The sequence below is a fragment of the Ambystoma mexicanum genome, chromosome 3q, assembly GCF_040938575.1.
Source record: "Ambystoma mexicanum isolate Mex_15411 chromosome 3q, UKY_AmexF1_1, whole genome shotgun sequence".
NCBI lineage: Eukaryota > Metazoa > Chordata > Amphibia > Caudata > Ambystomatidae > Ambystoma > Ambystoma mexicanum.
This window is the reverse complement of record NC_090926.1, coordinates 687,609,302-687,630,902: the sequence shown is the minus strand read 5'-3', so window position 1 is coordinate 687,630,902 and position 21,601 is coordinate 687,609,302. Positions and strand designations below refer to the sequence as shown.

Genomic DNA, 21,601 nt, shown 5'->3' with positions numbered 1-21,601 from the left:
GTAAGGGACACAGGAGTCAGTGCACATAGTGAGAGGCTCGTTTGTGGGGGAATTCAGAGTAGTATTTTCTATATGGGTACAGAGAGTTGCACTGTCATTAGGGTCGCCAGCGTCAGATCTCTCATTCGGGGCAATATTTGGTAAGGTATTTGCAGCTGGGCACAAGTTTAGCGGTTCATTCATGTGGCATTAAGAGAAGTATTGACAGTAGCATTGGCCGTATGAGTGCAATGTTTAACACCGTTATTAAGGTCACAGGAAACGGGGTGCTCATTCTGAGTAACATTCGGCTCAGCATTTAACACGGGATGCGTGAAGGACTTCCGGGAAGTATTTGCTGAGTGAGCACAGAGATTAATACAGTCATTGGGGTCATCAGAGTCAAAGCGCTTATTCGCAGCAACATTAAGCTGGGCATTTGCAGCAAGACACATGGTGAGGGGCACATTCATGGCAGCATTCAGTAGGATATTTGCCGGATGGGCACAGTGGGTAGCACAGTCATTGGGGTCATCGGAGTCAAAGCCCTAATTCAGAGCAACATTAGGCTGGGCATTTGCAGCGAGACACATGTTGAGGGGCACATTCATGGCAGCATTCAGAATAATATTTGCTGTATGGGCACAGTGAGTAGCACAGTCATTGGAGTCAAAACGCTCATTAGATGAAACATTAGGCTGGGCATTTGCGGCGAGACACGTGGTGAGGGGGCACATTTATGGGGGCATTTGGAGTAATATTTGCCATATGGGCACAGTGAGTAGCACAGTCATTGGAGTCAAAACGCTCATTAGGATTAACATTAGGCTGGGCATGTGCGGCGAGACACATGGTGAGGGGCACATTCATAGCGGCATTCGGAATGATATTTACTGTATGTGCACAATGAGTAGCACTGTCATTGGGGTCAGCAAAGACAGAACTCTCATTCGGAACAACAAACGGCTGAGCATTGAGCGCGGGACACATGAAGGGTTTGTTCATGGAGGCATTCAGTGAGGTGTTAGTCATAGCATTAGCCGTTTGGGCGCAATGTTTGGCACAGTCATCAGGGTAGCCAGGGACAGGGCACTCATACGGAGCCGCATTCGGCTGGGCGCTTGTAGTAGTGTGCAGGTAGAAGGGCTCATTTGGGGTGGAAATGGCGGTGATACTTGCGTGTGGCTACGGGGTTTTGCAAAGTCACTGAGGTCGCAGGAGTCGAAGAGCTTTACGGGAGCTGCATCCGTAGGAACATTTGCGGCGTGGCGGCGGGTTCTGGTGCCAGCAACGTGAACTGGTGAATCTGGATGCAGGGTGTGGGACAAAATCGGATTAACACTGATTTTAGAAATAGGGTTAAGGAAGTGATTGTCACGTTCGGTGGCCTCGTTGAGATGGTGTGGGTCCAGGCGCACAGGGCATATTGTGGCCAGCGCCATCAGAGGTAATGCAGCGGTGATCGTGGACATATCACTCATTCATTCATTCATTCATTCATTTATTAATTCAAGTGGAGACCTCTTTGAATCTGAAAGCATTATCGTGGATCCCCAGGAAACAAATGAAAGCAACTTTGAACAACCCAACAGCACTGGCCGAGTCTAAGCACTCATCAGACATTTTTTATCTTCTCTCCGAAGAACAGATAGACTTACTCTCCATCACAGAAACTTGGCTCTCAGGTGATCAGTCCCCTGGTTATCCACAAGAGTATCCCATCAGGGTTCAAGATCATCTGTCCTATTCGCAGCTATAGGAGAGCAGGTGGGGTAGCTCTGGTATACAGAGACTCCTTCGTAGTCTCACCACCCTCCATTGACATCATCCTAAACTGTGAACGTTCGCTCAGGCCTGCTCCATCTCTCCCACAGCTACACTAAGCTTCTGCTTAATCTATAGACCTCCCTCCTACAGCCCTCATTTTGCTGACACACTAGTTGACCTCATCCTGTCTGTAAATTGCCAACTACTATACTTTCATTATATTTTAGCATCTGGCTCGAGAAAGAAGACACCCCTATTACAAAGCCAATTGGAGCGAACCTTGCTGCATTACACCTCAAAAAGACACATAGTTCAACATACGCTGGATGGCATTTTTTGTAATGAAAAAATGATCACTGTCTGCTCCCCACTGCACATCCCTTGAGGGGATCACTTATGTATCCTGTTCACAATATTCACAGAGACAGCACGCCTCACAGAACCTTCAAAAGCACCATCCACCATGACCAGCCATTGAAAGAAATACACATCAGCGCCATACTGGAAAGACTGGAAGCAACCAGATCCGCCATACCCACAGATGGACCAACAACCACATGGGATGAAAAATTCCACCACATTCTCAACTGGATTATTTTCGCAGTGGACTTCATTGCCCCAAAAAGAAAGTTTAAAAAAAATCTCAAAAAAAGAAGCATGCCAAATCACTTTAAAAAAATCGAAAACTGGAGAAAATCTGGAGGACAAAACATCTACACACTAGCAAATGTGCCTACCATCAACAGTTACACCTTTACAGACCTGACGTACTCAAAGCAAAGAAAGCACACTACTACAACTGCATTGATTCAGCAATCACAGCGAAAGGGAAATTAATAAGATCCTCAGTTCATAAAAAAAGCCTGACCGCATGTTAAGCAACCCCTACCTCTACAAAAGAGTTCTGTGACCAAATTGCTGCATATTTCAACCAAAGATCCTAGCCATGCAGGGTCACCTTGACAATAAAGGATGCTTCCACCAGCATGCCACCGAGATCCCACCAACACCTCCCACTACCTCCTATCTATTGCCTTGCTACCTTCTGTCTGCAGAGGACCTACAAGCTATCATTGAATTATGCAACCCATAATGATCTCCTGACAATCCATGTCCCCCCAATCCGTAGACATTAATCATGAAATCTCCAGACTAAGCACCCATCTTCCTATCCCTCCCAAATGGCTCCAACAGCACTGGAAGAGTCCCAGCTCTGTTGAAGTCCGCATTATGGCGCATTGGAGAGATGCCGAAGAGACTGGGGCGGAGAATCACATGAAAAGGAACGTTTTTAGGTTCAGCTTGAAAAGTGCAAAATCCACAGTGCTCCGCAGCTGGAGTGGCATTGAATTCCAGAGCCTAGGCCGTGCGATAGAAAAGGCCCTGCCACCGATTCACTCCTTTCGTTATTTAGGAACGCACAGAAGTGCTGCATCAGTGGATATACGGGGGCGGCCTTGAGTATAGCTATGTAACTTCTCCTGAATGACCGGACAACCTTTCCCGCTCAGTGCTCGGTGAATCATGCAGGAGGCTTTAAACTTGACCCGGGCAGTGACAGGCAGCCAATGAAGAGATTGACGTGCCTTAGAGACATGTTGGCCAAAAGGAATCTGCTTCACTAATCGAACTGCTGCATTTTGCAACACTTGGAGATGCTGGATGAGGAATGATGGCTGTGCCAGATAAACGGCGTTACAGTAGTCGATGCTCCCATTTAAGCAAGCTGCAACTATCTGGGCATGGTATTTCTCAGGAATAAACGGGAGAACTTTCTTAAACTACTTCAGTTTAAGGAAGCCTAGTCAACATACTGAGTTCATCTGGGTCTCCATGGTCAGCGAGGTGGGTATTTTAATGCCCAGGTTCTGGAACACTTTGGTGGGTTCTGGCAGAGGTCCGAGTGAAGGCAGCCAGAATTAAGAGGTCGAGCTCATCGGCCCGACAGAGGCCACGACGATCAGGACCTCCGTCTTCCCACCATTTAACTTAAGCCAATTGGCTTCCATCCAGCCTCGGATAGTATCCAGGAAGCTTTTTAATCTTTCTCCCACATCAGTCTGATCAGGGTCTAATCTAAACAGAATTTGAGTATTGTCTGAGTAGGAGAAAACCCTAAACCCAAATGAGCAAATGAGTGTCATTAAGGACCGGATGTATAGGTTAAACAATAGCGGGGTGACAGCCGAACCCTGAGGAACTCCATAGGACACTGCAACCAGGGAGGATACTTCAGATCTTTGCTCAAAATGCCCAAAGCAGATCCATATGACCCATCCAGCTATCACCCCATCTCAAACACACTTTCATCAGAAAACCTCTAGAATAATTCATATATCGTCAACTCCAGGACTTTATTGAAACAAACCAACTCTTCAATGAGGTAAAGCACAGTTTTAGACCTTCTAGGAGTACAGAATCGGCTCTGTGTTCAATCTGGGATACCCTTAAAAACAATGTGGATGGAAACTCAGAGAATGCACATATCCCGCTAGACTTCTCAGCTGCTTTTGACACCATCAGTCATGAGACCCTGCAGGAAATACTGGAAGAAAATGGCATTAAAGAGTCAGCTTTACACTGGATCACCTCCTTCCTCACAGCTGGAATGGAAACCACAAGCTTGGGCCCGTTCTGTTCCCAGCCTCGCCCACATACCTGTGGAGTACCCGAAGGATGACACACAAATAATTTACAAATGTGTGCACCACCCATCACCAAATGCCCCAGACATTAAAAACTGTCTTGCACAGGTGGAGGCATGGATGACAGCAAACAGACTGAAACTCAATCCTAGCAAAACAGAGGTGATACTCTGTAATCCTACATGTTAAAATTCCTCCACAATCCTGTGACCTGATGACAGGGGACCCTGCCCAAACTCATCAACCAGAGTAAGAAATCTTGGAACGAAACATTGACAACACCCTCAGTCTTCATCCAGAGGTTAAAGCCATTGTCAGAAGTTGTTTCTCCCAACTAAGCATGCTACGCCGCATCTTACCTTATTTAACATTAACCCACAGGGTTAATCATTTCTCTAATACTATCCAAACTAGACTATGCAAATCGACTCTATCTCAGACTCCCAGATGAACTAATGAGGAAACTTCAAGGAGTTGAAAATACAGAGGCATGTCTACTTCTCAGTGATTTAAACATATCACGCAAGCATTACGCACTCTCCACTGGCTTCCCATCAAAAGAAGGGCTAATTTCTAAATATTGTGCATCGCCCATCGTTCATACCATAGAGGGGGCTTTTCCTCCTTCAGAGGGAAGTTTCAACACTGCACTCCTTCCAGAACGTTTAGATCCAGCAATGCTGCACTAATACTAGTCCTCAACTTCAACAAGAAACGGCAAGGAGGATCCTCTTTTTCAGTTCTGGCCACAAACCTTGAAACACCCTACCCAAAACTCCCCGCCTGGAAGCGAACAACCTGACTTTCAGGAAACAGCTCAAGACATGGCTTTTCAACCAACTGGTTTGAACAAAAACGATCATAATTGCAGCCAACTAAAAACTGTGCATCAGAAACTTGGGTTAATTCATGACCAGCATTTTTCATAACTCTTGCCACTACCATCAGTGGGAACCAAGCTGACTCATAGAAACTCTCCTTAGTGGCATTGGTCTGCCTCTCATCTCAGTGAAATCTACCATCAAGAGCCAGGAAGTCTCACCACCCCGGCCCATCATCCCTCAACTAAATACTCACTACTAAAATCTTGAATCCCTACACCTACCACACTCATACAGATTAAATCCTAGGTCTAGTGTACTTAACAGATTCAGACGCTATCCCTCTTCTATCAACAACCATACTGTTAATTTTTGCACTCCACAATCCATAGGCTGCCCGTATGACTAAACTGCCTGGTCGGTACCAACCATAAACAACAGAGATTTTCATATCGACACACAGGTAACGGGTACTTCCAACCTGCATCCATCCACACCAAATGTTTATGCATCTGCCTTCCCACTATCTGACTAACACACCCTGCCCTCTTTTCTTACAGAGCCAACATTATTGGCAGAGGGGCACTATAAAATACCCCTTTACATTAGATTACATGTTAATTGATCTTCGGATGTGTCTGTGTGCCCTGATGAAGGCCTATGTGGGAATTACGATTCGGAACAGAATGTTGTGCCTGTAACTGACTAACTTTGCCAAACCACAGGATGCTGATGATGTGTTTGTAAGGATGATACTGTGACACATCTGTATGAGGCCTATCTAGAGACACGTTGCCTCTGTGGGGATTTTGTGATATTCAGCAATCTCCCTGAATACTGATTACTTTGGATAGCGTGGCCCATACTACCAATTATTATTTTTAATTGTTAAACAATATATTATCATTTTTGAATAATCATTTTTTCACTTACTAATCCCACACATTATACATGTCAATATTGTGTGCATACTTGATATATTGATTTGTATTTATATGAATACAAGTCTGTTTTCTATCGTTTGTATAGAAGGGCTTTTTGTCATAATTGTTTCTGTATGTATTACATTCCAGAAAATGTTTGGTCTGAATGTACATAACATTTGAACTAGGGTACTTGTAATAATATAAGTCAGTGTAGGCTTCATGCTGTGTACTGATACAAGAATCAAACGTAAATGTTTATTGGTGGACTAATTATCAGTAAGGGCTTCCAAATATTTACAGATCTTGTCAGTAATGCAGTATGAGCATAGGTGCTCTGTTTCTATATATGTGCCCCAGGCACAAAATTGTGAAGATGGCTCCACTGTCCAGTGGAGTCTGCATGGGATCAATCACAGATGGATTAACTGTCCTGTGGAGTTCACCATGAAGCACCCCTACAAGGACTGGCTGTCTGGATTCTACCATGAAGCATACACGGATAGGTAAACGACCATTACCGTCCACCACAGAGCAATCACAGATAGGTGGACTATACTTGCACATTCAGAGCATGGCACGGAATGATGGATTGAGAGCCTTTCAAAATGTCCATGGAGTACTCCAAGACAATCCTCATGGAAAATGAGAAAGAGTTTCAGCAGAAGGAAAACATTGTGAAACGGAGTTGCATACAGTGTATGGACGAGAAACACATGAGCATGCCTTGAGAACTGTGAATAGTTGAAAGGAACAACAGTTCTAAACTGACAGATTCTTTAAAGGGCCATGGACCTCTAGTTACAACTTGTGTGTGTGTTCTGAGCCCGGGAACCCATGCGTCTATTGTTTATATTCATCATTCCTCCACCATAGAGTCAAAAGTGAACACATCAATGTTCATTTATGACCAATGTTTATGCAATAGCACCTGGTAAGTCGCCATAACACACAAAACCTGATACTGCACATTTATTCTGACAATGAACTAACTAAAGGTCTATGTACAGTACTAGCCATGTGTTGACCATCTCTCCTTTCGAAAAGCTCTGAACACTTTTCTGTTTAATTTTTACTAGGGATCGTCTCTTGACTCCTCTCTTTAGTCTTTTGTTTTTTGTTTGGTTCTTTTTTCCTCTTCTTCTTCTCTATCTTACCGTTAGAAAGACCCGCATCCTGAGAGGCGTAGCGCCAGGATACCTTTTTTGGTCACAATCACGCTCTACAAATGCCATAAGATAACATTAGCACTCCTAAATTAATCTACAAATAGATTAAGTGATTCTTCAGCCCAGCTACCCATCTTTGCTAATAAGAAGGGGGTGCTTACACAGAAGGCATTGCTTACATCTATTAGGTCCAACTTCTTTTTTGTATTTTCAACCGCTCGTAAGGTGATTGAAGCAGGTTTGCTTCCTACTGGGCCACTTGCTTCTACCAGGATGGATGTGCTGGTCTCGCAAATCATCCCAGAATTCCTTGCAACCGTAAGCGCTGTTTGAAGGTTATCACCTGTGACAAATTAACAAAAGAAAATGCTTGAATGAGTTCTTCAGACCGCCCATACTGTATTAGTTCACAGTGTTCAAAATCATTCAGACATCCAGGAAAACACACTGAAAGTGAATAGAAGGACTAAGATTGGAGAGGCCCTTTAACTACTTCGAACATCACCTGGACAAAATGGGCACCCCAAACTTTGAGAAGGCAAATGATGGGCTTCCACAGACTATTTGCAAATAGAATATCATCATATGGCTGCCAGTCTCTTCGATTTGTGTTCCTCAACCGTTCATTCTGTGCTCAGTTTATCTTTCATTGTTTCAAGCTTTGGATGACCTTCTTGCCTTTGACCTTGTATCTCAGGGTATTTCTTTTAAGGGTACTTTAAGATTAAGCCCAGGAGAATGTCCATGTGCATAGAGTATCTGGTAGGGTGGTGATATTCCTACTCACATACCTGTCACCATCAAAGTCCTGATCCTGGCATCCTTCAGTTCCTGCAACACTGGCTTCGTCTCGGGCTTCAGCTGGTTCTCGAACACCAAGATCCCAAGAAACTCCAGGCTACATTCAACGTCTTCCCTTTGAAGCAAGAGAACAAGACGAATGTCAGTGTCCTGAAAGTAATGTGAGGTGGGAGCCATAAGGTGTAGTCAACAAACAGGTAATGGCCACGTTTTGAGGGTTACGCTTATTGATTGTGTGCGTCGAAGGTTGTCACACCATGCTGTGAGATCGACGTGCATGAACAAGGTGTCGGCTTTTTGGTAATTGCTTTCAAGCTGTGACGAAGCTCCAAGGGACCATGAGTGATAATCGAGAATGGAATGGCAAATAGGACAAACTTAGTGGACTTACAGTGAACTATTTCATAATCTATGGTACAAATATTAAACATGCAGTTAATACATTTCAACATCTTGCAGTAAAACAAAACTAGCTAAGGATAATTCTGCTAATTATTCATTCAAGTGCAGGACTGGTGGCTAACGTTAAGGAAAATGATTTGTACAAATACCTTTCTGACACTCACTAAATGTCTATCCTCAATGTATGATTCATCAAATCTTATTTCTTCCTCTTATGATAAAGGCTGACACTGAAACAGCACTAACTTTTTTCCTTTACCCATCTACAACTCGCCTCACATGTCACCGGTAGTATACTTCAATACCCCAACTATAGTGTTCACTAGGTATGGTGTAGGGCATGGGTCTGCAACCTGTGGCTCTCCAGATGTTTTGGACTACAACCCCCTTTATCCCTCAACATTGACAATGATCGCTAGGACAGATGGGAGTTGTAGTTCCAAACATCTGTAGAGACAAAGGTTGCAGACCCCTGGTGTAGGGGAATCATTTTGTACTGACTCACAGATTGGCAAAGTCAAGCCGCATGTGGTCACACTAAAAAATGATACCAGGTGATGTACACAACCTCAACTGCACCCGGACCAACTTGATCTCCCTCACATTTGCATTTTATTTTGTATTTATTTGAACTAATAAAGCCCTTTGGCCAAAGTGGTGTACAACTTAAACAAGACAGTACACAAATGTAAGTGGTGAACGCAAATGATGTAGTCCATGGTTAAAGAAATAAATGATAAAGTTACAAGATATGGTAAACTTGAAGGCGAGTGCGGAAGTGATGCAGAGATGAAGCAGAACTGCTAAACCAAGGGAAAACAGTTCCAGAGGAAGCAAGAAGAGGTCCAACGAGGGGCGGGACAGTAAGCAAACATTGAGATTGTGCACCATGTGAGCTGGAAAGAGTACATAATGAAAACATAGATGAGAGGTAGAGGGGAGCAAGACCATGGAAACATTTAAACACAATGAAAAGAAAGTGAAATAGAAGAGAGAGCTCTCAGCTGTTTCAAGCTGTGTATCCACCACTCAGCTTCCTCCGCAGCCAGAAGTGCATTTCTTCTATTATTCTCTCGTGCTAGAACGTGGTAGCAGAAGTCCCATCTCAGCTGTGGGTTAGACTGGTTGTAGAACATCCTGAACCCCAGCCCTCCATGGCAGTGCAGGTGCAGAGATAATGCAGGTGCAAACCTAGAAGGGTTGATGCAGCTGTGGCTACTGTAAGAGGATTCAATCCAACACTACAGCTAAGTCAATGCCTAGTCTGGGATACTAAATGGAAACCCTTATTGATATATCTTAATGTCCAGTTCATGAGTTCTGGATGACTACCCCTATATAACACCCCTCTCTTAGAATCCCCCTGGCCCCACTGAGCCAAGAAGTAGTTCTGTTTTGCAAGTTTAAAAGGTTTATTTGAGAAATAAAACAAAATATAGATACCACGCTTTTATAATAAATTAATAATCGATATCGCCCTTCTAAATATAATGTTAATCAACAATGGGTAATCTGACACTGGCACACTTCTTTATAATCAATGAGGAGTTAGTATAGGATGGATAAAGTAGCAAAAATACTTTTATGATTTCAAGGGAAAAGCAATGAGGAATAAAATGCAGTACAGAAATACTTGATATGATTTTAGCAAAAGATAGATAATCACTTTTTCTCTGGCAATTCACCCCCCTCCCCTATGCAATGTAAGAAATGGAAGGAGATGGAAGTAACACACACAGTTCTCAGGAATGCAATCAAATACAATACGAAATTCAATTCCCACCCCAGCAAGCTTAGAGAAAACAGGTATGAGTTTTAAAACACAGGCCCAAGTGCTTTGAATGTGGTGGCAATGAAGTGAGAAATATGCTGAAAATGCTTTTAATTCCCTTTAGGAGGTTCAGGGTGAGTGAGAGATACTTGGGATGAGCTCAGGCTCACTTTAGCAATGATTCAGGGATGGTTATTAAGAGGCAAACAAATTTTTAGCAGAGGAAAGCAAAAAGCTGCTATCTTTTTACAGGTAAAGAAATCAGGCCAAATCGCAAATCGCGGCAAAATTCGCAAGTGCGTGAATCGTGATTACGGCAAAAGTATAAGGAGTAGCAAGTCGGTTCGTTGGAAAGCTGAGATTCTAAGCTTTCAGAGGAGAGTTAAATTTCGTTCCTAGCCCAACGGTTCCAGAGATACAGACGATTAAATAAAGGTAGTTTTTCGGATTTAAAGTAAACTCAAAATGGCAGGTGACAGCTTGCAGCTGCAGAATTGACAGGTGACAGTTGTGCAGCTTTAAAAATGACAGATGACACGATTTCTAGGAGGCAGTTCTACTTAGGTTAAAATAGTTTGGATTAGATTATTTTAACTAAGAGATTGGTTCTGCACAGTTCCGCTAGGTACTCACAATATAAATTTGAACTAGGCCTCGTCACGGATCTGGTCAGGTTTTGGACTGGACTCCGGTTTTGGTCTCGGCACTTCACAGTGATCTGGGTCAGCTCTCTGGTTCTGCTCACAGCGGTCTGGGTCACTCTGGATCTCTGGTCTGGTCTCTGGCAATTGTTCTTGGCAAAAGAATTCAAACAGCTCGCCCGGCTATGGAATAGTTCGCAAATGATTTTAAGGTTGCTGAGGCCTGCTGAGAAGAGTTCTCAGTTTGTGAGTTTAGGCCCTTGCTTTAAGTTCTGAAGTAAAGTTCTGGTCTTTGGAGATTGCTGGATTTGAAGTCTGGATCTCTGGATGTGAAGTCGTCGGTCAGCATGCTCTGCAGCAAATGGAATTGAATGTCTCTACCTGTCCCAGCAGTCTCTTTTTATGTGTTTTGAAAATGGGTGTGCGCCTGGGCCTAGCTAAGCCTGCCCCTCTGTACTTGTCATTGGCCCAATTCTCCCCTCTCCCATGATTGGGGGCAGGAAATGGATTGTCAGCATGATGAAGTCTGTTTATGGGTCAGAAGATCCTCCCCTGGTCAGTTTGCTCACAAATCTATATTTGATTCAAATACATCCTTCCCAGATATACAATTTGTTGAAATTACATGTGCACATTATATATTCCTTATGGTCTATGCTTGTCCGCCTCTGATCTTCCTGGGGGCTTGCATTCAGAAATGACAACATTTTGCGCTTTTTGACTGGTTTTGCAATATCTGACATTTACCCAAAATTACACAAGTGCGCAAGGAGTATGGACATTAATTGATGAAGTGTCAGATTTTTAACATGCAGACATTTGGAGTGAGACCCTATTTTCCGCTAGCAACCCCCTAGAATACACCACAGTGTCCTAACGCCTCTCAAAATGTTCACAGAAAAATCACAAAAATATTGATATTACTTATATAATTCTGACAAGTCCGCACTATGAGTTATCTATCTTTTTAAAATTATGCTCTGGTCAAAAAGGGATGTGGCTTCCCACATCACAGGGTGGAATAACTGGTTTATCCACTTCCCCCAAGCTCAGCTGCTAGCAGAGGCACTGCCCCTCCCAGTTTCCCCTAAGAGGAAGCCACTTTTACGACGCCCCCAATATAACATTTGCCTGAGTCCAGGACAGGCCTTTGTTCAACTCCCTGTAGTCCCCAGCTGCCACTCCCCTTTCAATCAACAGGGCCATGTGACCTCAGGATGCAGCCAGGCCTGGCAGGGAATACAGCTGTTGATCCAGTTTCAACTCCTGTCGGGGGTAGTTGTCAGGCAGAATCCAGTTTCATTAAGCCAGGTTTCAGCTAAATGTCACTTTTTGTTCCCAGTTTTCTACATTCAAATCAAACTGACAATTTTTACCCATACATTAAATAATTACTTCCTTCAAGTCATTTCAGAATATAGCTTTACATTGTATCCACCTCTTAGCAAGTCTTTCCTTGGTCTGGTTTTGTTTCATTTGTTCAGTTTTACACAAAAGTCTGGTGGTTTTAAAACGCTGGCTTTCTGATAGAGGTGAGTACTGGTAATGCAACCATTTTTGGGATTAAGAAAATGAATTCCCCACAGTTCTGAGTTGCTTTTTTGGCAATCAGCATTTCCATTCCCAATGGTTTCAGGCTACTTTGTGTGTAGCCCACTGCTGGTTTTAGGCAGTGCCCTCCTGTGCTCACAACATAGGCAAAAATGGGTGGCAGCCTATTCTTCATGTTTTCCTTGTGCACTCTCTGGGGAGTTCTGGCCATCATGATGTTTTCCATGCCAGTACTGCACAGTTTTATTGTAGGGCTTGGATGCATGGGTAAAAACATCCCACAAGCCCCCCCTCTTGCGATGGCCATTCTGTCCTTTCACTGATGGAACTCGCAAGATCTGGGATGTTCGCCTCCTCTTCTTCCAATTCCATAGGTGGCACAGTTCAGCATCTTTTCCTCCCTCCAGTCGATCAATCAGGTCTCCTTGCTGGTCCTGATGGGAGGATTGGGTGGTACCCCAGGCCCCTTGGGTCTCTGTTCCCGGTCTCCGGATCGTCCTCCTTGGCCAGTCTCCAGGTTTTCTTTCTCCTAGGACGACAGAGGAAAAACGGCAATACCTATTCGTAAACATTTCTTCACCACTATTAATGGTGTGGCGAACATATACATTTTATGAATCAGAAGATATGAACATATGCATTTTCTTTTTTAAATTATGAGACAAGAACATATATATATATATACACAGATCACAGAATCTTATATGCTATATGTGGAATATTTTAGGGTTGGAACTGAATTACTCTGGAGCGGCCCCCTCTGGGATTCCAGTGGATTCCTCCAGTTGTTGCAGAGTGTGCCTGGGATGGCAAAGCTTTAGCTGATTTATATGTACCCACTTGTCTTCCCCCTCTGCCAAACTGCCTTTGGGGATGCGGATCTTGTATGCAACAGGGGAGATCTTGTCTATAATTTCAAACGGTCCCTTCCATGTAGGCAAGAATTTTCGCTGTTTGGCCTGGTTCCTTTGGAAATTGTATAGATAGACCCGATCACCCACCTTATATTCCTTTCGGGTAGTTTTTAAATCATAGTGGGTCTTCATGCTCTCGGCTGATCTTTCTAGATTCGCTGAGCATAGGCAAAAGCATGCTGAAGGTGTTTCCTTAAATTCTCCACATACTCATGAGTTGTGGAGGCACTTATCAACGTTTGCTCTTGGGTTCTGTAGAGCAAATGCTGGGGAAGCACCATCTTGCGTCCAGTCATCAACTCAAATGGTGACATTTTGGTTGCAGATGAAGGGGTAGATCTGATGGCCATTAGGACTAGAGGTAATTGGATATCCCAACTTGGCCCAGAATCTGCCACAAACTTTTTTAAGATGCTCACAATGGTTCGGTTATATCTCTCTACTGCTCCAGAAGAAGCTGGACGGTAAGCAATATGTAGCTTTCTTTTGACCCCCAGTATCTCCCACATCTTTGTCATTACTTCACTGGTGAAGTGGCTACCCCTGTCTGACTCAATCCTTGAGGTAGACCAAAACGGGAAAAGATGTGGTTAATCATCAGGGCAGCTGCTGTTTCTGCCTTGCAGTTTGGGGCTGGGAGACATTCCACCCACTTGGTAAACAAGCATGTAACGGTCAACATGTACTTGTTTCCTCTAGACGAGCAGATTACAGGGCCTACAAAGTCGATTTGCAAATCTGACCATGGCAGTGTCATCCCCCTCTTTTGGAGAGGTGCACGGTGCGTGAGGGATGATGGCTGAAATTGTGCACACACAAGACACCCCTTCAAGTATTGGTCAAGGTCCTGCCCCATGTGTGGCCAGTATGCAACCTCTCTTAAGATTTCCAGTGTTGTGTCAAACCCCCTATGATCGGCGGTGGCCGCATCATGGGCGTGACTTAACATCAGGCTTCGGAATGAGGTAGGAACCACCCACTGGTCGTGGCCAGCTTTGGATTTCCTTACCAGCAAACCGTCTTGGATTCGGAACATTTTTGGACATTTCATCAACACTCTTAGGTCATCTTTCCCAATGTAATTGGTATCCGTCAGGGGAAAGTTCTCAGGGTCCTCAAGGTGTTGCTAAAACTTGCCAATAATTGGATCCCCCTTCTGAGCTGTAATTAAATCAGCATCAGGGGTCTCCTTACTCCATTGTGCAGTTGAAAGATCATTGTGAGCATTTGCCCGGGACCTAGTGATAGCGGTGACCTGGATTTCCCCCAACAGGGACTCTATTTTGTTTAGATCCCCTTGGATGGCCCCGGTTTCGGCCAGCTGATCAGCTAAGTCATTTCCAGTTTTGTCTGGTCCCTCTACTTTGGAATGACCCTTGATCTTCTTCCAGTAGATGGTCATCCCATTCGAGGTGACCAGATCATCAATGTTTTGGATTAACTTCACATGTTTCAGGGGTTTGTTATTAGCGCATAACATGCCTCTGGTTTTCAAGGTGCTCCACGAATCCGTTCCGTACATAATCCGAATCTGTGATTATGACCAGTTCGTGGAGTTGATGTTGGACAGCAGTGAGAATGGCCTGATGCACAGCCATCAATTCTGCCACCTGACTACTTCGGGGACCAATTTTGTATCCAGCGGAGGGTTCTGGGAACTCCTTCACCCATGCATTCCCTACGCCAGCCACCAGTTCTTTCTCCCCGTCGTTGTCAACATGGTAAGAGCATCCATCCACATATACAGTGGGCATTCCCTCACACTTGTCTTCTTCAAAGACTTTGTGTGGGGAATTAAGGTATGCCTCCATGTTGTCCTTGATTTTTAGACTTTCGTCCTCGAGACAGTTTTCTCTGGCACAATCATGCAAGTCAGCCAGACCTTGCGCGAGGGGACTCTTCTTGTTTTGGCCATATCTGACCTCCACAGGAAAGCCTTGCATTGACAGAATCCAGGAAGTAATTTGGGAATTACTCACATTTCCGGCGCAGATTCTGTCACTTTGGAGATATTGCAGAGGCTGGTGTGGAGTCTCCACTATGATGTGTTCCCCCTGGATAAACGGGCGGTAATTCTTCAATGCCCACACCGTTGCCAGGAGTGCCTTCACACAATCGTTGAATTTTTCCTCCACAGAGGATAAAGTTTTGCTCGCATAGGAGATTACTTTATTGACCTTGTCATGCTTTTGGTATAATACTGCCGTCAAGCACGTATTAGAGAACCCCGTCTCCAGGAAGAACTCCTTGTTTCTGACAGGTAAGCTAGGCAAGGTGCTTGTGAGAGGCTTCTTTTGAGTTGTCTTACCGCCTCGGATTGTTCTGGACCCCATTCCCACTTGACCCCCCCCCTTCAAGAGATGAATCAGGGGTCTAGTGATCTCTGCGTAGCCTTCAATGAACTTTCTGCTGTAATTAGTCAGTCCAAGGAGGCTCCTTAGTTCCCGCAGAGTTGTGGGGTCTTTTAGTTTCTGGAGTGCTTCCACTTTCTTTTATTGGGGACAGAGACCCTGAGGAGTAATCTCATGCCCCAAGAAATTAACACGGGTTCTACACCACTGTGCTTTCTGAAAGGAAAGTTTTGCTCCGGCGGCCCTCAACTGTGTCAGAACATAACGGATCTCCGCTATGTGTTCCTCCACAGATGAACTTTTGATGAGGACATCATCTACATAAGCCACGTTACCCCTCGCACCCAGGTCGGGCATGGCCTTATGTAGGAAAATGTTGAATTCATTGCCGGAGTTGAGGTATCCGAAGGGAGTACGGGTCCAGGTGTACTGCTGGCCCCCAAAGGTAAAAGCCAGTTTGTATTGGTCCTCCCTACTGACAGGCACGGTCCAGTATCCATTGGTCAGGTCTATTGCTGTGAATACCTGTGACCCCTGAATCTGGGCCAGCCCTTGGTCAATGTAGTGCAGAGGCCATCGGGAAGTATGTACCCATTTGTTGAGCTCCCTAAGGTCGGCGCAGAGTCTCCACTGGCCGTTTGGCTTCAATATTCCCAGCACCGGATTATTGAAGGTCTGTGTACTGGACGTATTATTCCCCGGGACTCAAGGTTCTTAATTATTTCAGTAAGGGACTCCATGGATGCAAGAGGCAAACGATATTGCTTCACAAACACTGAAGTCATTCCAGGGTCCGTGGGAATTGTTGTTGTGTGGATGTCGGTGCGACCACAGTCATATGAGTCTACCGCAAAGAGATCTTGGAAAGCCAAGAAAACTTGTTTCAACTTTTGCTTCTGTTCCAGAGTCACACAGGCATCAGCTAGGTTGACTCTCTCTTCCACCATCTGCCTGAAGCCTGGAAAGACTTCTGGTTTGGCTATCTCAGCGGCCTCCTCCAGATGGGTGGAGAAGTCCCTGGTCAGAGTGCTGATTTGGACTGGAGGCTTCAGGTGGGAAAGGCAGCCCTCATGGACCTGGAAAATCACCTCATCCCTCCTGAAGTCACAAGTCACATCTTCCTTACCATAAGGGCAAGAAGTGTACACCAAGAAGTTCCCCCCATGCCGGGTGAAAATCCTGTCTGGTGTTGTGTTGTCATCACTGTCACCGTCAAAACAGTCCTTGGGGATTGGTCCTAACAGTTCATTTCCTAGATCAATGGAAAAATGTCGGTTATCAACCGCCATTCCAATAATGGTGCCTGCGGCTAGAGTAATACTCTTTAAATCGCTGTTATCCACCTCTATTGGAATGGTGTCATGTTCTATGTTGACTGATGGTGTTGGGTTTACCCCTAACCCTTGCTGTTGGAGAGAAGCATTTAGATGTATATAAGCATCAGGGTTTTGCAATTTTTGTCCTCTTTTAACTTTCACTTCCAGGGAGAATTGTCGGGTCCTTTCTGGGATGGTTACTTCCTCTTTGATCTGAATTTCAACTGCATAAGGTAGCAATTGAGCTGACCTAAATGCTTTTTCTGGATCATCAAAGCCCATGGGATTATCCGCTAATCGGGACCAAGCTTTGAAGTTTATTATGTCCAAACTAATGGCAAAGCGATTGAGAATGTCACTGCCTAAGTAAAAGGCGGCAGTGACGTCTCGCACGACCCAACAATTATGGACTATGCTCTTGTTGCCAATGGAGATTTTGAGTATACACCTGCTTGGCAGGAGATGTTTGGAATTAGGTGCTTCCAGGTCCATTTCTCATTTGTCTGTCAGTTTGAATGTGGGAATGGCTGGATCTTTTGGGAGTTGGCGGAACATGGCTTCGCTGATGAAGCTCTTACCATTGTTCACACACACTCGAGCGAGAGTCCTTCCCATCATTTAACTGAACAGGGATGAACAACTGCTCTACAATTTGCTGAATATCAGCCAGGCTCCGAGCTGATTTCACATCTTTCTGGACTATAGGAGTGGGAGTTTCTGATTGTGGATTGGTGAAGAATTTCAGAGTGTTTCCTTCCAGTGTGGAATACCACCTTAAACTGGAAGGAAGGTTGATTTTCAGAAATAGAGAGGACCCCCCATCACCAGTCTGTTGTCCTACTGCTATTACTGTCACGTCTGGAATTTGGTTGTTCTGGAAGTGAAATTCTACTTGGTCAAATTTTTGTTCAACCATGTGGCAGGTGCCATTTAAACTAACATACTAACATGGTTGACACTCTGTTTTAATTTTATTGGTCGGCTAGTCTGGGTCCAGAGAACCTTGTTTACGCAATCTATTAGGGGTGACAACCTTCTCAGGAGGTCATTCCCTAGTAAACAAGGGGTGCCCTCTGGAGTTACTACTATGACCGGGTGTTTCACCTTGTGTCGCCCAATTTTAATGTCCAAGTCTGCAGTCCCCTCAACGGGAATTTCCTTCCCGTCAAAGTTCTGCAGTTGTCCAGGAAGAGAGGCGAGAGGAATTTGGTATTTCTCCCCCCTTCCTGCATTTAGTTCCTCAAAGGCCCTTTTGGACAGAAGGGTAGCTTGGGATCCAGTGTCCACCAGTGCCAAAATTGTACCCTGCCCCTGTACTTGTACCGGGGCATAGTATCTTCCCTCCTTCTCCTCAAGGGGGCACAGATAATGCACATTTTTGGACAACTGGTGGGCTAACTTTCTGGTTTTGGACATTGCTAGCGAAGAGATTTGGGCAGAATTCTGTGGAGAGCCTTGGGAATCTGAAAGAAAAAGTTGGCAACTGGAGATCAGAGCCATTGTGGGTTCCCCTGGTTCCGGTTCTGGCCGCCCCCCCCTTTTTGGAGGCAGTCACCAGGATGGGTTTGAACCAGGGGAATTCGGTATTGTCGGTTCTGGGATGAAATGATGGGCGGCGGTAGCTCAGTGCCACATCTCCCCAGTCTGAATTGGCATCCCTTGGGACACATTTTTCCTTGGGAGGAGTTCCCCCATCTCTGAAGGAGAAGATCCTTTTCCCAGGATCTTCTGAGGATCCCTCTCCCTCAAATTGGAAGACCTGTACCTCCTCCACAAAGTGGGTCTGTTTGGGTCCTTTGTTTCTCCTACCTCCTCTCTCCTCCTTTCAGGGGTAGGAGATTTTGTTTCCGGTTCCTGGTTTTCCAGGGGCTGTTTACAAGTTGGGAAGGAAGCTTCCTCCAAGGCTTTACACCCCCCTTCCCCTTGTGCCTCCTCCCTGGGAACCAGTGGGTTATCGGGGTGCTGCCCCCGTCATTGTTCTGGAGCACCAGGTCCAGAGTTTGGGGCATTCTGCGGTGGCATGCTCATCTGAGGGTTCTGTTGAGCCCTCAGTATGTGACCCAGATCCCGTGCCATATTTTGGACCTGGCGCTCAAGTTGTGAAACCCGCTCAGGCTGATACGGGGCTCTATTTTCTCCCCTGGGCTGATCCCGGGAAGGGTAGCTATCCCTTCTCTGGTAGTACCCCTGATTGGGAAGATTTGGGTACCCCTCCACCCTTGGCCTCCCCTCTTCCGGATTAGGTTGTCTGGGCTCAGGGAATTGGGGAAAGAAGGATGGATGGTTTTGGTGTTGGAAATTGGGTGGATACCTGGGAAATTTGGAGAATTTCTGCCCTCCTGTGGGAAGTTGGGAGGGAAGTTCCCGGGGTTAGGTGCTTGGCTGGGTCCCCCCCCGGGCTGCAGGAGTCCACACATAACCCAGGATTGGTCGGTTTCCCTTGTAGCGGGGACTTACATAGTCAGGGGAGCGGGGGACCCCATTTGTGGGACTACCTCCTCGACTCCCTGTCTGTGACTGGCCCGAGGGCCTTCTGGACTGTGAATTATTTGGTGCAGGCAGGTTTTTAGGCCCCCCATCTCCAAATCTAAAACGGGGGCAACCTTTACCTCTGCCACCTTGGCAGCAGCAGGAGTGCTGTTGGTTTTGGGGTTTTTCGGCGCATTATTTTTATTTTCGATGGGCTTCTGCACCTCATAGATCCGGGTAGCCTGTTCAATGACCCAGTCTAAAGATCTTTTCTCATGAAAATCTCTCACGAGCTGGGTCATTATGTATTTGGGTAAGGCATGGAAAAACGTATTGATAAATTCTCTGCTATCCGTGCGCACCCTACTGGTGGTCTGCGCAAAAGCACGCTTTAATTCTTGCACAAACTCTTGTGGGGCCTGATCCTCCCCACATTGCAAATTGTAGGCTACCTTGCGAGCCTCTTGAGGATTTCTGTGAACAGAAAAATGTTTCAAGATGGCCGCCTTATAGGTGGACCATCTTAAATGATTTTGGTCCTCCAGCCCCGCAAAGAAACTGGAGTATTCTGGGGAGAATGTCCATTTGACATACTGGATGCAGCTACTGCTGTCCTTCAAATGAAAAGTCTCCATCATTTGCTCATAGAGCTCCAGGTGTTCCCAAACGGAATACTTGGCGTTCTTATGATAAGGAGTGATGACACTCCTGATTGCCTTTATTTGTTTCAATGGGTACTTAAGCAAGGCCCTTTTTGCCTTATTGGCCTTTTTGGTTCGGGTAACCCTGGTCCATTCATCCTCTGACTCAGAAGCACTGCTCCCAGAGGTGCCCGTCTGATCTTCCAGGTTTTCCCGGATTCTGCGAGCCTGGGAATGGCTGGCAGAATGTGGGGACCTGGTCTCCTGTGTCCTGTAATGCTCAGAGGAGGCTTCAAACCCCTCCTTGCTGCCAGGATTTGATGGGTACCCCCCCACTGACCTAACTGGGCCAAGGTTTTCAGGATGCCCTTAATGGGCCTACTCTCCTGGGGTTCCCCACTAAATTGCACTGTGCTTGGGTGCCCATACCCGGATGCCCGCCCATCCATTCCTGGGAGGTACTGGCCTATGAGCCCCATACTTCTAGCTGGATTGTAATCTGCCATCCCCGTGGCCCTGGGCTCATGTGCGCGAGGGGACATGGGGGTGGCAGAGTCCAGGGCCTGGGAGAGATGAAGGCCTCTGGTACTAGGGCTCCTGAGGTTATGCTCAGGAGTTTCTCTTTCCCAGCGAACCTCATCTCTATCCGCCACTGCTTCCTGTTGCAATGCAAGAGCCTGCGCTTTCAGTTCCTCAGTTAAGGCCTTACTAGACTCTATCAGTCTCTCCTGCATGGCTGCCTGTTGCTGGAGCCTATCATTGTGCTGGCAGAGAGCCTCATTTTCTCTCTGTGCCTCCTGATTGGTCCTGGAGTACTGGGCCAGTCTCTGCTGCAGGAGGGTTACCTCCTCAGTCCCATCCCTACTGGCCTGCTCCTTTCTTGCCAGAGCCTCCTCCACCCTCCTGTTGCGCTCTAACAAGTTCTGGTGTTCTTTTTGGAGGTCACCCAGTCCCTGGAGGGCTAGGTGATTTTCTTCCATTATCCTTTTTAAGTGGCAGACTTCCTGGGTATCCCTTTCCTGACTAAGAGCCTGCATCTGTGCCGCCAGGTCGTCCCTTTGCCTTTGGAAGGCACCAGCTTTCTGGCGCTCCTGGTCAAACTCTGCCTGGGTATCCAGGTCTTTCAAAATCAGTTTATTGCTCTCTGCCTTCTCCCTATCTAGGTGGCTTTGCAGGGTGACTACCTGCTCGGCACATGCCCTATTGAAATCTAATTGTTGCTCCAGCTTTTTCTGGCTCTGCAGTAGGGAGTCCAAACCTTCTTGGTACTCCTTCTGCAAGGCCAGAAATCTGGTATCCTGGTCCGCCTTTTCCTGTTGCAGCACATCCATATCCTCCTTTATTTTAGTGATGTACTGTGTGCTGTCCTTTTCTGACTCCTGGATCCTGAGCAGCCTCTGCTCAGAAGAATCCAGATCAGATTGGGCCTTCTCTAACGCC

At 45.8% G+C, this 21,601-nt stretch overlaps 1 protein-coding gene across 1 annotated transcript in view; it reads right to left on the bottom strand.

Moving 5' to 3' along the window:
- The window catches only part of LOC138448004 (probable cation-transporting ATPase 13A5), a 512,982-nt gene that overhangs the window by 167,937 nt on the left and 323,444 nt on the right, over positions 1 to 21,601 (bottom strand). The window contains exons 18-19 of the mRNA XM_069604536.1: positions 8,096 to 8,220; positions 7,484 to 7,647 (exon numbers count right to left, since the gene is read on the bottom strand). Of these exons, the coding sequence (XP_069460637.1) occupies positions 7,484 to 7,647; positions 8,096 to 8,220 (289 nt within the window). The remainder of the gene's footprint in view (positions 1 to 7,483; positions 7,648 to 8,095; positions 8,221 to 21,601) is intronic.